We start from the raw sequence: 14,241 nt of genomic DNA, 5'->3' as shown, positions 1-14,241 counted from the left end.
CAACTCAGCACTGTGTCTGTTTTATAACACACATGAATGTTAAGAGAACTCCATACTTTTTAAACAGTCCAGTGTTTTTCATGGACGTTTGTTGGACTCACTGTCAGGTATTTCTGTCTAATGAAGAAGAAAGATTCAACTTGCACTTATCCCATAATAATGTGAATGTTGAGGTTCACTACAATTTGCTGTAATTTTTTAATTGGGATACAAAGGTTTCGTAGATGCACACCTTAAAACAAGTGGATTAAAGCTCTCTTCTCTCATGGTCGACCATCGCTGCTTCTACCCAGAGTGATAGACCTGTTTCTGAGCTCAAACCCACCGGACACAAGTGTCTGGTTTCACTCGACCTCCCATGCAACAGTTCCCAGAAAACAATCAATTATTCTCAGAAATGTGTACCCCAGAGTGGGGACTCTTAATCCCTTTCAACTTGAGATCCAAATTGAGTAAATTTAGGAATCTTGAAGCCCAAGTTCATTAGAACACGTCAGTGGGCAGCCGGGAGACAAAAGTCTGTGAAGCCTGTAAAAACCTCGCCGTAAGACTAATGATAAAATGAATGCCACATACCCGGAGTGCGGCTCACTTTTACATGCATATAGGAACATAACCTGCTGCATGTCCTGCCCACACATACTGTACAAACACACCCTGTTCTTGGCTGTGCAGCAGGCACCTACCCTGTGAGATTCATGTGAGCTTGTTTGGTCTGAAATCTTTGTTTATTCATAGATTTCTCTTCTTCTTCCTGGGGGTCTGCCTCAGAGAGACACTTCTCCTTAGATCCAAGATTCAAGGTTCAATCATTTATTACCATTTCAATGAAACATTGATTGGAGTTTGTCTTGCTGTGTGTGTGCTCCAGAGAGACCAAAAGTACAATACAAATACACAGCAGCATAAGCACATCAAAAGTCTATCAAACTAAATAAAACATCCGCACAAGCATATAAAGTAGTGTAACAGAGCAGATGAAACACAAAGCGCCGGGTGCATTAAAAAACGTGTTTGGGGACGCAGTTAATCGGAGTTCATTAGTCAGGAAACAGTTGCAATATCTGGCTTCACAAACTCAAACAATGGACGACGCTCCAGCTAAATAAGAGTAGATTTGGATAATATTCCACTCAGTTGGACAAAATTTCTTTAATCAGATGTGTAAAACTTGATTTGGGAGGTGGGCTGCTTTTTGTACCATTAGGACGGTTTCCATCAGGAGGTTAGGCTGTGTTCCAGAGGTTTTCAGTAAGGGAGTCGTGGAGGGAGAGCAGTGAGGCAAAGTGCTGTGTGAGGTGAAGGGACACGTGCAAGCAGTTGCGAACAAAAGGGAGTTAGCTATTGTAGACTGGCCCACTCATCAACACCCATCTACAGCCGCAGCAGGTGGCAATTAAGGTAAGGCCACTTTTAAACCCTTGACACTTGATTGCTGCAGTTTGTGTCAAAAACCTGACTCATAACTCTGAGCACACAGGCGTGACACACATGTTTTTTTAGATTCAGTGTGACTCGCACTTTGAGAGGGGCGTCGGCGCGGTTGCTTCATATTAATAGGACACTACTACTGCTATATGTAAGAGCAGCGGTGGCGTGAATAATCGGCCCAAAAGCGAGTGTGTGATCAAGAGTCAGCCGACACAGATCAGCTGATGGCCTGCTGCGCCTGAACTAACACAGTTCTCCATTGACATTAGATAGATAGATACTTTATTTATCCCCAAGGGGAAATTCATGCGTCCATTAGCTCATTGTCATTATCATCATAATGTAAGTTCCTTAATTATAATGTCAGTTGGCCCATATCTTTAGTCATATTATGATGAAGATTGAACCGTTCCAATAGATGTAATATGGCTAACAGGGAATAGTGATGCTGTTTTTACAGGTTGCGCCAACCACAAACAAATATCTATACACTGTGAAGCTTGAACCCTTCTCTTACTTGGGACAATAGGTTGAACTGTGAAAACCAGCCCCAAACAAAAGCACACAACAGGTCGTGGATGCAGTTGTCCTCTATTGTTTATGTACTTCTTTATGTTGGACCGAGTTTATCACTTTTACATTCTCATTGAAAACCGAGGTCAATAATTAGAAGCCAGTAGAATAAATGAGATAAAGGTTGGAGGTTATTTTATGTTAGTTTGATCACTGCGGATCCCACAAGGAGCTGGTGAGTCGAGCTGGTGAGTTATTGTCAAAGTTGCTGCATGGAAGACAGTGCTGCGCAGTGATAAGCTGCAAAAGACAGAGGGCATGGTCTTGCCTTCTGAGACGTACGAAGCTCATCACATGTTTCACCCCAGGAGGAAATCGGTGACCGGAGAATAAATATGCTTATTATTGAAGAAAGAAAATGTGAACCGCGAGATTGGGACTTTGTGAGGTAGGAGGTTATGATGCTTCACAAAACAACTTGAGCCATTCAGGATAAGCTCGCTCGTGGGTTTTATCTGCGAGTGTTCTTGAGGCCAACCTGACTGTCTCCCACAGCTGCTGCTGAGCCTATTACTGTCTCTGCCTGGCAGCCCGGTCCCTTGCTCCTTGTTTCTTTCTGAGAGAAATGAATTCAGCCCAGTGCGATCGTCTGTCCTGCCTGTGTGCCGGGGTTAGGAGAGGAATGAAAATGCCTCAATCGCAACGAGACCTTTGCTGTATCAGTTTACCTTGTTCTCAGGGAAGGGACGATCATTTATTTCTTTATTTTTATATTTTTACGAGCACAAAGTTACTTGCAAATATATTATGTCTCATTTCTCTCTCCATCACACACACACACACACACACACACACCCTTTTGCCAGGACAAGAACTCATTAGCACAAATGCTACATCAAGTACTTTTTAACACCAGATAACAGGTATTGTATTACATTTAGATATGACTTTAAAAAGCAGCTTCAATCACAGTCTCACACCTGTCACCTCCATCAGTGGCTTCAGGGTACATCTTGACCGGAAAAATCACTCTCAGAGAGAGAAAGAGAGAGAGAGCAAGAGGGAGAGAGAAGGATAGTGACGTGTTGTGGTGGTTGGTTCAGACTGCGCAGCCCACCGTCATCTCCCTCACGTGTCTCTTCGGTTCAGTCCACCCACTGGCTGTTTATGTGTCTGTATCTTTATCATGGTTTAAAGACTGAGGGAACCAGCAGTGGACTGTTGCTGAGTCGTTTTACATGAATGACAAAGTTAAAAAAGAAAACAAAAACATACAGAAGTTATCTCGACAAAAAGGAGAGTGGGTCCCAGTACAGCTCCCAGTGACTCCAGTTCAAACTGCTTACAGCATAAGCCTTAGGCAGAGTTTTACTTAGCAGGGAAAAACATAAATAAAATTCAATACAAAGCAAAATGCACAGCACTAAATACCAGATACCTTATTTATTAATGTTCAGTGTGTAGACTGTTATATGGCTGTTTTTCAGACTGTAGCCACTTTGTTGTTGTAGTTATGAACTGGAATATGAGACGGTTTGTCTTATGTAGTTTCTCCTCACAAATTAAAATAGTAAAATCGTCATTGAAACTGTAACGGAATGTGTAAATAACAATTAAATTATTATAAAATTACAAAATATATCAATGTGAGTCATGTGCTGGTGATTCTATTTCGAATATTGTTTTACAGATCGTCATAGTTCATTTAACCTGTTTACTACATGATTCTTGTTTAGTGTGACACGTGCCATATGTGATGTTCTGTCTCCACAACAAATCAAATATCCCAGGCCTATTTTTTAATCTTAATTTGCCGCTGGTCAGAGATCATGTTAGACTGAACAGAAATCAGTAGACTACAGCTCTTCAAGCATAACACTGATGTTATTTTAGTTCTGATATTATAAAATCGTGAGTAATTGTCATAAAAAATACAGCTGCATGCTCAGTGATGTCTGCCTGATGTGGAACTACCCGTGTTTCTGAACAAACGATGTTGAATTCTGTCTCTCTCGTCTTTGTGTCTCTGCAGCATCTTATTCGCAGACATCGAGGGTTTCACCATGCTGGCGTCCCAGTGCACAGCGCAGGAGTTGGTGATGACTCTCAATGAACTTTTTGCCCGTTTTGACAAGCTGGCAGCGGTAAGGACACAATCGCACGCATGTATATACAGTATGTCATGTGCACAAGCAGTGCTTATATTTTAGTTTGCATACTTCTATTGGATTTGTTTTATCTGTTTTTTTTTTGTTTTTTTTTAAATGATGTTTGTTTGGAGAAAGATCACAATGCAAATGTCAAAGACGCCTATTAAGAAAGCAGGCGAGAGAATTATTTATTAATGTCAATGGGCAGAAAAAATTAAAAAGTAAAAGTACTTAAAAAAGTTTCCCTATTCTATTATCCATTATAACATACAATGTTTGAGTTCAGAGAAGCCTGAGCGTGTTTCTGAGAACCTTCCTCCTTCTGGTGACTGTGGGTGAAGTGAATAACTCACTCATTGAGAGTTATAGAGTACAACCTGCAGCTAGTAACAGATAGAGAAAGCTCACATAGTCACCTGCTCTTCCTGCGGCCTGCTGTTTATTTGACCTGTGGCTGCGACAGCATCTGAAGCTACGTGGACCTGTGGTTTGTCCACAGAGAGGCATGTCACATGACCTTGTGTGGCTCTTACAGACGACTGCTGTGCAGAGCTGTGGTATCACTCTCTCATCAGGTTACTAGTTTGTTGTTTTTCACATTGTAGGGATGAAAACTATTTCCGTTGGTGCAAAGATGTTCCTGTTTCAAAGCTCATCTCTGGTGTTACTTTAGTTTCATGCTCAGATAAAAGCTGGAGCCTGATCACATCCTGGATTGTGCACAGACTACGTAAATGCCTGATGGCCATGAGACCATGAAACCTTTTGCAGAGGACTAGTTAGGAGCACTGGCTCCGCAAATGTCACGTCAGGACTTCGAACTGCTCTTTGCTCTTTAAACTGAAGGTGTTCACATGGAAGACTAGAGGAAGTAAAGCTATTCTGAAGCTGGTCAGCAGGAGCAGTAGCTGCAAGACCTTGAGGTGTTTGATTTTTTTTTACCATCCCCAACTGTCTGAATGTTTGATGTATTATTGAAACCCTGGTAATATAATCATATCCAACCAATCCAGTGCAGCTGTGCTCCATTTAAAATGAACTGAACTTTCAGGGCAAACAACGGGGGCCAGCGTGAACAAGGTGTAACAGAATTGACACTGAATATTGATGCTTTACTGCAGTTGTCTTTGTTTAGCGTCTGTTTGTTCAAACCCATCCCAGCTCCAAGGTTGTGACGTATTTGGTGATCACTGGCATGGTCCCTATCAGGTACGCTCATGTCACAACCTGGGGGTGGAGCTCTACCCAAGGGGTCGCTAGATAAACTGGAGGAATCATGAGACGGTTAAAAGGCCAGTAAAGCAGAAAAATCTTCCACTCTTTTTTTTTTTTTTTTTAATTTTTTCCCAATTAATTATTGGAAAATGTAACTCTCAAAATAAAAATGAAAAATACAGTAATGAAATACTAACATAAAAATAATAACATAAAAACAGACATTTGCACAGATTTCCAGGGTTTAGATGGCAGCACCAAGATTTCTATTTCCTATCTGCCATCAGTTTCCTGCAGCCTTTCTAATATTTCTAGGTTTTTTGTAATATCTAATATCACAGCTTCATAAGCAGCACATTCATGAATATTGATAGTTTCTTTATCCAGAAGCTTCACTGTTTATCCAGCCAACGCTCAATGTATGTAATTTGTTTGTGAAAGGTGAAACGATGTGCTAATCAATATTTATGAGTGAAACAGGCACAATGGCATTATAAACCAGAAACGTTGCTACTGACGCTTTTATGTCCATGCCAGATGTACCTTGTATCTGTGTGTATATATATACACACACACATACACAAATACACACAAATACACACACACACACACACACACACACAAACACACACACACACACACACACACACACACACACACACACACATTCTCTGTCTGTGCTCTGTACACAGTGGTCTTTTTGTATTTTCCCAGAGCCATGTGTTAGAGAGATATTCAGGTGGCTATCATGAGACACAGTGTTCTTCCGAGCCCTACGGAAACACACACACACACACACACACACACACACACACACACACACACACACATATATACACAAAGACTATTTTATGGTCATCCCACACACTGCTAAAAGTTCTTTTAGTATTAAGGCTAATGTGTAAAATCTATGCTAAAATGTTATTGTGGAATCCTGCTCTCCATGTAAGACTTTGTCATAACTGCAAATGCGTGTCTTCTCCTGTCAGCAGAAAAGATTTGGCTCTGAGGGTGGAAAAAAAAACCTACTTACCTCTAGCGTTATCTTTACATGCAGATCATTCTGGTTTGTTCAGTGGAAACAGCGGCTGGTTTATCCATTGTTAGTATGAAAAAATACTGATAAGACGGCTTCAAGTCCTTGCGACTGTGGTTTTGAGAAACAAGTGTGTTTAAACACTTGCTTCCTTCGAAAAGCATTTTTTGTTGCTTATTCCTGATTGGAAACTTTTATATTACTGTGCTGTGGTTTAATGCTTTTACTATCTAAATTACTATATAACTATCCCTGAAATGAAATCAAATGAACTCGGTTCCTGGGAAACCTCTGATTTCTGTTGAAAGAAGAAAAGTAAACACATTAAAAATAACTGGACCAACAAGGACATCGCATGGCAAAAGATTTGCTCATCATCAATCTGCAACAGTTGACCAAACTTAAAGGTCATTGCCTGGAAACTATGGATTCACATTTTTGTTGAATAAATTAAGTTTAACTGCAAATGAAAACTGTGGAGAATTAATCATTCAATGGTATTTATTTTCACTTCATACATTAGATCATGAGGTTGGTCATATTACCAATTCCTCTTAGAAGAACACAGTCTGTGAGGGGAAAAAATTCAATGGCAACATACAGAAAGCAGATTTACACACAGGATCATTTCATCCCTTAATGCATCATAGAGTGAATATAGGAGCATCTTTAAGGAAAGTCCTGACCGCAGGTTATTACTGGGGTTGGTGGCAGGGAAGGAATTCCATGACCTGCAGCCGTTTTGCTGTGTTGCTTCAATGGCTTGACATTTGGTATTGGAGGTTTAGTATTAATGTTAGGCATGTATCACACCCTAAATCCTTCTTGTATTTAATCAGAGTCACTTGAGGGACTTGTTATTCACAGATTTTGCACTTCACTTATTCACTTACACATATTTAAAAAATATTTTTGCTACCTAGCTGGACATGACAAGGGATTAGAAGAAACCATTGCTGCTGTAAATTTGCCAACTGCTAAAGTTGGTCTTAGCTACAACAGTTGCATGATCATGATTTGTAGTGGGCATCTTTGTTTCGCTGCATACAGTATTCCTCAGTACACAAATACAGGCACAGACATATGAGCGCACACATACTAAAAACCCCGGGTCCCACAGGTCCTACACCAGCGCTTACAGTAGACACTAATATGTAAGGATGAATGAACCTATGGTGTATAAATAGATCAAGCTGTAAAGCCCCCAAGGGAAGAAATGTAAAAGGGAAGTCATTATGAAACCCCCCAAAGTAAATCCAATGTATGAGCTGCTGTACATTTCCAGTAAGTTGTTCTTTCTCTTCTCTGACAGGAGAACCACTGTCTGCGGATTAAGATCTTGGGAGACTGCTACTACTGTGTGTCTGGGCTGCCAGAGGCGAGGGCTGACCACGCCCACTGCTGTGTGGAGATGGGCTTGGACATGATAGAGGCCATCTCGTAAGTTGCCTCAAGTTTCTCAGTCTCTGTAGCAGATCTGCATGACTCTTTTGTGTTAGCAATTAGCAGTATCCCCTCTATCAATTTACCATCATCATTATTCAATTATCTGTCACTGTTTGGCCTGTTCAGATTAGCAAAGGACTGTGTAGGGCCCTATCCCAGCCTCCCTGGGGCGACTACATAAAGGAAACCTCTGACATTTTGAGAAAAAAAAGGCAAATTCTCTTTTTTGTGAAGTTAGATTAGAAGATAATCCAAAACTTGTTTTTAGGCTAAATAAATATCTGTTGTGGTCCTCACTACTGCAGAAACTTCATATAAGAAATTCAACCAACATCCATCCTGGTTGGGTACACTTTTTAGAGTTGGTGTCAAGTGGCTCTTACACCAAAGCCAAAAAGTCTCTAAATCTAGTGATAAATGTTTGGACATTCGTGATTATTGTTTTGATGTTTCTTGCAGGCTGGTACGGGAGGTAACTGGTGTAAATGTGAACATGCGAGTGGGTATCCACAGCGGCAGGGTGCACTGCGGAGTGCTGGGACTCAGGAAGTGGCAGTTTGATGTCTGGTCCAATGACGTCACATTAGCCAATCAGATGGAAGCTGGGGGCAAAGCTGGGTATGTCTCTCCAGTTATCAAGCTCCAAACTACCCATAAACCAGTCCATTGTACTAAAACTGTGTGTACTGCCAGTGTTGATGTGTGTTGTTCTCATTTCAGGCGTATTCATATCACTAAGGCCACTATGAATTATCTGAATGGGGACTACGATGTGGAGCCGGGATCAGGGGGAGAGAGAAACGCCTACCTGAAGAAGAACAACATAGAAACCTACCTCATTGTGGGCTGCAGTCAGAAAAGGGTACAGTCCTCACCATTGTCTGAATTTGCAAAGGCCAAAGAACTCATAAAAAAAAGATACAACATATTAATAGCATATTATTATGTTTCTTTAATATTATTATTTAGAACTGCATATGGTACAGAAAAATCCCACAACAAGCTGACAGAAACATAGCCCTTACATATTACCACCATATAAAATTCTCAGGTCCACTGCATTAGCAAATATTATACATAAGACAAACGCAAAGAAGCATACCTTTGCAGGTAGTGTACAGTAGAGTCTTTGGTTGACTGAGACTTAAAACCAAAGCAATGAATTAAATGTTCCATATCGTATAAAGTGAGATTTTTTGATTGTAAAGCAGGTATAGGTTCTTGATTAATACTATAATACTAATACTATAATACTATGATGATTTTTGACGTTTTAATGCCTTAGCATACTATGACGTTTTAATGCCTTAGCATACTATGACGTTTTTAGACCGTAGCATACTATGACGTTTTAATGCCTTAGCATACTATGACGTTTTTAGACCTTAGCATACTATGACGTTTTAATGCCTTAGCATACTATGACGTTTTAATGCCTTACTACAGTCCCAGCCTGGTCAGATGCGTACATGAACTGATGAAGCCTCTTGGATGAGAGGTGAAACTTCCTAAACTTTACTATACTATGTTTTTTGACGTTTTTGTGCCTTGCTAGACTATGACGTTTTTATAGCTTAGAATATTTTGACGTTTTTATACCTTATAATACAATGACGCTTTTTTATGTTTTTATGCCTAAATATACTATGACGTTTTTTGAAATTTTTATGCCTTACTATACTTTGACGTTTTTTGACGTTTTTATGCCTTACTATACTATAAAGTTTTTTACCTTAATATACTATGATGTATTTTGACGTTTTTGTCCCTTTCTATACTATGACGTTTTTTGACGTTTTTATGCCTTACTATACTATAACATTTTTTTTACTTTAATATTCTACGACGTATTTTGACATTTTTTGATCTTAATATACTATGACGTTTTTTTAAGTTTTTATGCCTTACTATACTTTGACGTTTTTTGATGTTTTTATGCCTTACTATACTATGATGTTTTTTGATATTTTTACACTATGACGTTTTTTGACGTTTTTATGCCTTACTACACTATGACGTTTTTTGATATTTTTACACTGACGTTTTTATGCCTTACTATACTGTGACATTTTTTACCTTAATATACTATGACGTTTTTTGACGTTTTTATGCCTTACTATGCAATTACGTTTTTCAACGTTTTTATGCCATAATACACTATGACGTTTTTCGACGTTTTTGTACGTTACTATACGATGACGTTTTTTCATTTTGTTATGCCTTACTATACTATGAAGTTTTTTGACGCTTTTTGACCTTAATATACTATGACGTTTTTTGAAGTTTTTATGCCTTACTATACAATTACGTTTTTTTGACGTTTTTATGCCTTACTATACTATGACTTTTTTTGACGTATACTATGACGTTTTTTCATGTTTTTATGCCTTTCTATACTATAACGTTTTTTGACGTTTTTATGCCTTAATACACTATGATGTTTTTCGATTTTTTTTGCCTTACTATACTATGACGTTTTTTACCTTAATATATTATGACTTTTTTGATGTTTTTTTGCCTTACTTTAGTATAAAGTGTTTTACCTTAATATACTATGACGTATTTTGAAGTTTTTATCCCTTTCTATACTTTGATGTTTTTTGATGTTTTTATGCCTTACTATACTATGACGTTTTTTGACGTTTTTATGCCTTACTATACTTTGATGTTTTTTGACGTTTTTATGCCTTACTATACTATGACATTTTTGTGCCTTAATATACTATGATGATGTTTGATGGTTTTATGCCTTACTTTAGTATGACACTTTTTTTTGTTTTTATGCATTATTATACTATGACATTTTTTACCTTAATATACAATGACATTTTTTGACTTTTTTTGCCTTACTATACTATGGCGTTTTTGTGCCTTACTATACTATGACGTTTTTTGACGTTTTTGTGCCTTACTATACTATGACGTTTTTTACCTTAATATACTATGACGTTTTTTGACGTTTTTGTGCCCTACTTTAGTATGACGTTTTTTGACATTTTTGTGCTTTACTATTCTATGACGTTTTTAGACGTTTTTTTTTATGTTAATATACTATGACGTTTTTAAGCCTTACTATACTATGACGTTTTTTCATGTTTTTATACCTCACTATACTATGACGTTTTTTGACGTTTTTGTGCCTTTCTATACTACATTTTTTGACGTTTTTGTACCTTACTATACTATGACGTTTTTATGCCTTACTATACTATGACGTTTTTTTTAATGTTTTTATGCCTTACTATACTATGACGTTTTTTGACGTTTTTATGCATTACTATACTATGACGTTTTTTGACGTTTTTGTGCCCTACTTTAGTATGACGTTTTTTGACATTTTTTACCTTACTATACTATGACGTTTTTTGACGTTTTTGTGCCCTACTTTAGTATGACGTTTTTTGACGTTTTTATGCCTTACTATACTATGATGTTTTTGTGCCTTACTATACTATGACGTTTTTTGACTTTTTATGCCTTACTATACTATGATGTTTTTGTGCCTTACTATACTATGACGTTTTTTGACTTTTTATGCCTTACTATACTATGGCGTTTTTTACCTTAATATACAATGACGTTTTTTGACGTTTTTGTGCCTTACCATACTATGACGTTTTTTGACTTTTTATGCCTTACTATACTATGATGTTTTTGTGCCTTACTATACTATGACGTTTTTTGACTTTTTATGCCTTACTATACTATGACGTTTTTTACCTTAATATACTATGACGTTTTTTGACGTTTTTGTGCCCTACTTTAGTATGACGTCTTTTGACATTTTTGTGCCTTGCTATTCTATGACGTTTTTTTTTTATGTTAATATACTATGATGTTTTTAAGCCTTACTATACGATGACGTTTTTTCATGTTTTTATACCTCACTATACTATGACGTTTTTTGACGTTTTTGTACCTTACTATACTATGACGTTTTTATGCCTTACTATACTATGACGTTTTTTCATGTTTTTATGCCTTACTATACTATGACATTTTTTTTAATGTTTTTATGCCTTACTATACTATGACGTTTTTTGACGTTTTTATGCATTACTATACTATGACGTTTTTGTGCCTTGCTATACTATGACGTTTTTTGACTTTTTTTGCCTTACTATACTATGACGTTTTTGTGCCTTAATATACTATGAGGTTTTTTGACGTTATTGTGCCCTACTTTAGTATGACGTTTTTTGACATTTTTATGTATTACTATACTATGGCATTTTTTTACCTTAATATACTATGACGTTTTTTGACATTTTTGTGCCTTACTATTCTATGACGTTTTTAGACGTTTTCTTTATCTTAATATACTATGATGTTTTTAAGCCTTACTATACTATGACGTTTTTTGACGTTTTTGTGCCTTTCTATACTACGTTTTTTGAGGTTATTGTACCTTACGATACTATGACGTTTTTATGCCTTACTATACTATGACGTTTTTTCATGTTTTTATGCCTTACTATACTATGACGTTTTTTTTATGTTTTTATGCATTACTATACTATGACGTATTTTGTGCCTTACTATACTATGACTTTTTTGTGCCTTACTATACTATGACGTTTTTTGACGTTTTTGTACCATACTTTAGTATGACGTTTTTTGACATTTTTATGCATTACTATACTATGGCGTTTTTTTTACCTTAATATACTATGACGTTTTTTGACATTTTTGTGCCTTACTATTCTATGACGTTTTTTAGACGTTTTTTTTATCTTAATATACTATGATGTTTTTAAGCCTTACTATACTATGACGTTTTTTGACGTTTTTGTGCCTTTCTATACTACGTTTTTTGAGGTTATTGTACCTTACGATACTATGACGTTTTTATGCCTTACTATACTATGACGTTTTTTCATGTTTTTATGCCTTACTATACTATGACGTTTTTTTAATGTTTTTATGCCTTGCTATACTATGACGTTTTTTGACCTTTTTTTGCATTACTATACTATGACGTTTTTTACCTTACTATACTATGACGTTTTTTCATGTTTTTATGCCTTACTATACTATAACGTTTTTTTACCTCAATATACTATGACGTTTTTGCGCCTAAATATACTATGATGTTTTTTTGACGTTTTTATGCCTTACTTTACTATGATGTTTTTTTTTTATGTTTTTATGCCTTGCTATACTATGACGTATTTTGACCTTAATATACTATGACGTTTTTTTTTATGTTTTTATGCATTACTATACTATGACGTTTTTTCATGTTTTTATGCCTTACTATACTATGACGTTTTTTTTATGTTTTTATGCATTACTATACTATGACGTATTTTGTGCCTTACTATACTATGACTTTTTTGTGCCTTACTATACTATGACGTTTTTTGACGTTTTTGTACCATACTTTAGTATGACGTTTTTTGACATTTTTATGCATTACTATACTATGGCGTTTTTTTTACCTTAATATACTATGACGTTTTTTGACATTTTTTTTATCTTAATATACTATGATGTTTTTAAGCCTTACTATACTATGACGTTTTTTGACGTTTTTGTGCCTTTCTATACTACGTTTTTTGAGGTTATTGTACCTTACGATACTATGACGTTTTTATGCCTTACTATACTATGACGTTTTTTCATGTTTTTATGCCTTACTATACTATGACGTTTTTTTTATGTTTTTATGCATTACTATACTATGACGTATTTTGTGCCTTACTATACTATGACTTTTTTGTGCCTTACTATACTATGACGTTTTTTGACGTTTTTGTACCATACTTTAGTATGACGTTTTTTGACATTTTTATGCATTACTATACTATGGCGTTTTTTTTACCTTAATATACTATGACGTTTTTTGACATTTTTGTGCCTTACTATTCTATGACGTTTTTTAGACGTTTTTTTTATCTTAATATACTATGATGTTTTTAAGCCTTACTATACTATGACGTTTTTTGACGTTTTTGTGCCTTTCTATACTACGTTTTTTGAGGTTATTGTACCTTACGATACTATGACGTTTTTATGCCTTACTATACTATGACGTTTTTTCATGTTTTTATGCCTTACTATACTATGACGTTTTTTTAAATGTTTTTATGCCTTGCTATACTATGACGTTTTTTGACCTTTTTTTGCATTACTATACTATGACGTTTTTTTACCTTACTATACTATGACGTTTTTTCATGTTTTTATGCCTTACTATACTATAACGTTTTTTACCTCAATATACTATGACGTTTTTGCGCCTAAATATACTATGATGTTTTTTTGACGTTTTTATGCCTTACTTTACTATGATGTTTTTTTTTATGTTTTTATGCCTTGCTATACTATGACGTATTTTGACCTTAATATACTATGACGTTTTTTTTTATGTTTTTATGCATTACTATACTATGACGTTTTTTCATGTTTTTATGCCTTACTATACTATGACGTTTTTTTTATGTTTTT

The 14,241-nt window shown here is 36.2% G+C and overlaps 1 protein-coding gene across 2 annotated transcripts in view; it reads left to right on the top strand.

Annotated features, from left to right (window-relative positions):
* adcy5 (adenylate cyclase 5) overlaps nucleotides 1-14,241 on the top strand; it is a 92,987-nt gene that overhangs the window by 48,779 nt on the left and 29,967 nt on the right. For both annotated transcript variants that reach the window (XM_056388834.1, XM_056388833.1), the window contains exons 4-7: nucleotides 3,977-4,088; nucleotides 7,658-7,785; nucleotides 8,251-8,409; nucleotides 8,512-8,653. In XM_056388834.1, the coding sequence (XP_056244809.1) occupies nucleotides 3,977-4,088; nucleotides 7,658-7,785; nucleotides 8,251-8,409; nucleotides 8,512-8,653 (541 nt within the window). The remainder of the gene's footprint in view (nucleotides 1-3,976; nucleotides 4,089-7,657; nucleotides 7,786-8,250; nucleotides 8,410-8,511; nucleotides 8,654-14,241) is intronic.

The sequence above is a fragment of the Seriola aureovittata genome, chromosome 11 (genome assembly GCF_021018895.1).
Source record: "Seriola aureovittata isolate HTS-2021-v1 ecotype China chromosome 11, ASM2101889v1, whole genome shotgun sequence".
Classification (NCBI taxonomy): domain Eukaryota; kingdom Metazoa; phylum Chordata; class Actinopteri; order Carangiformes; family Carangidae; genus Seriola; species Seriola aureovittata.
Note: the sequence above shows the minus strand (reverse complement) of the source record. Positions and strands in the feature narration are given on the sequence as shown.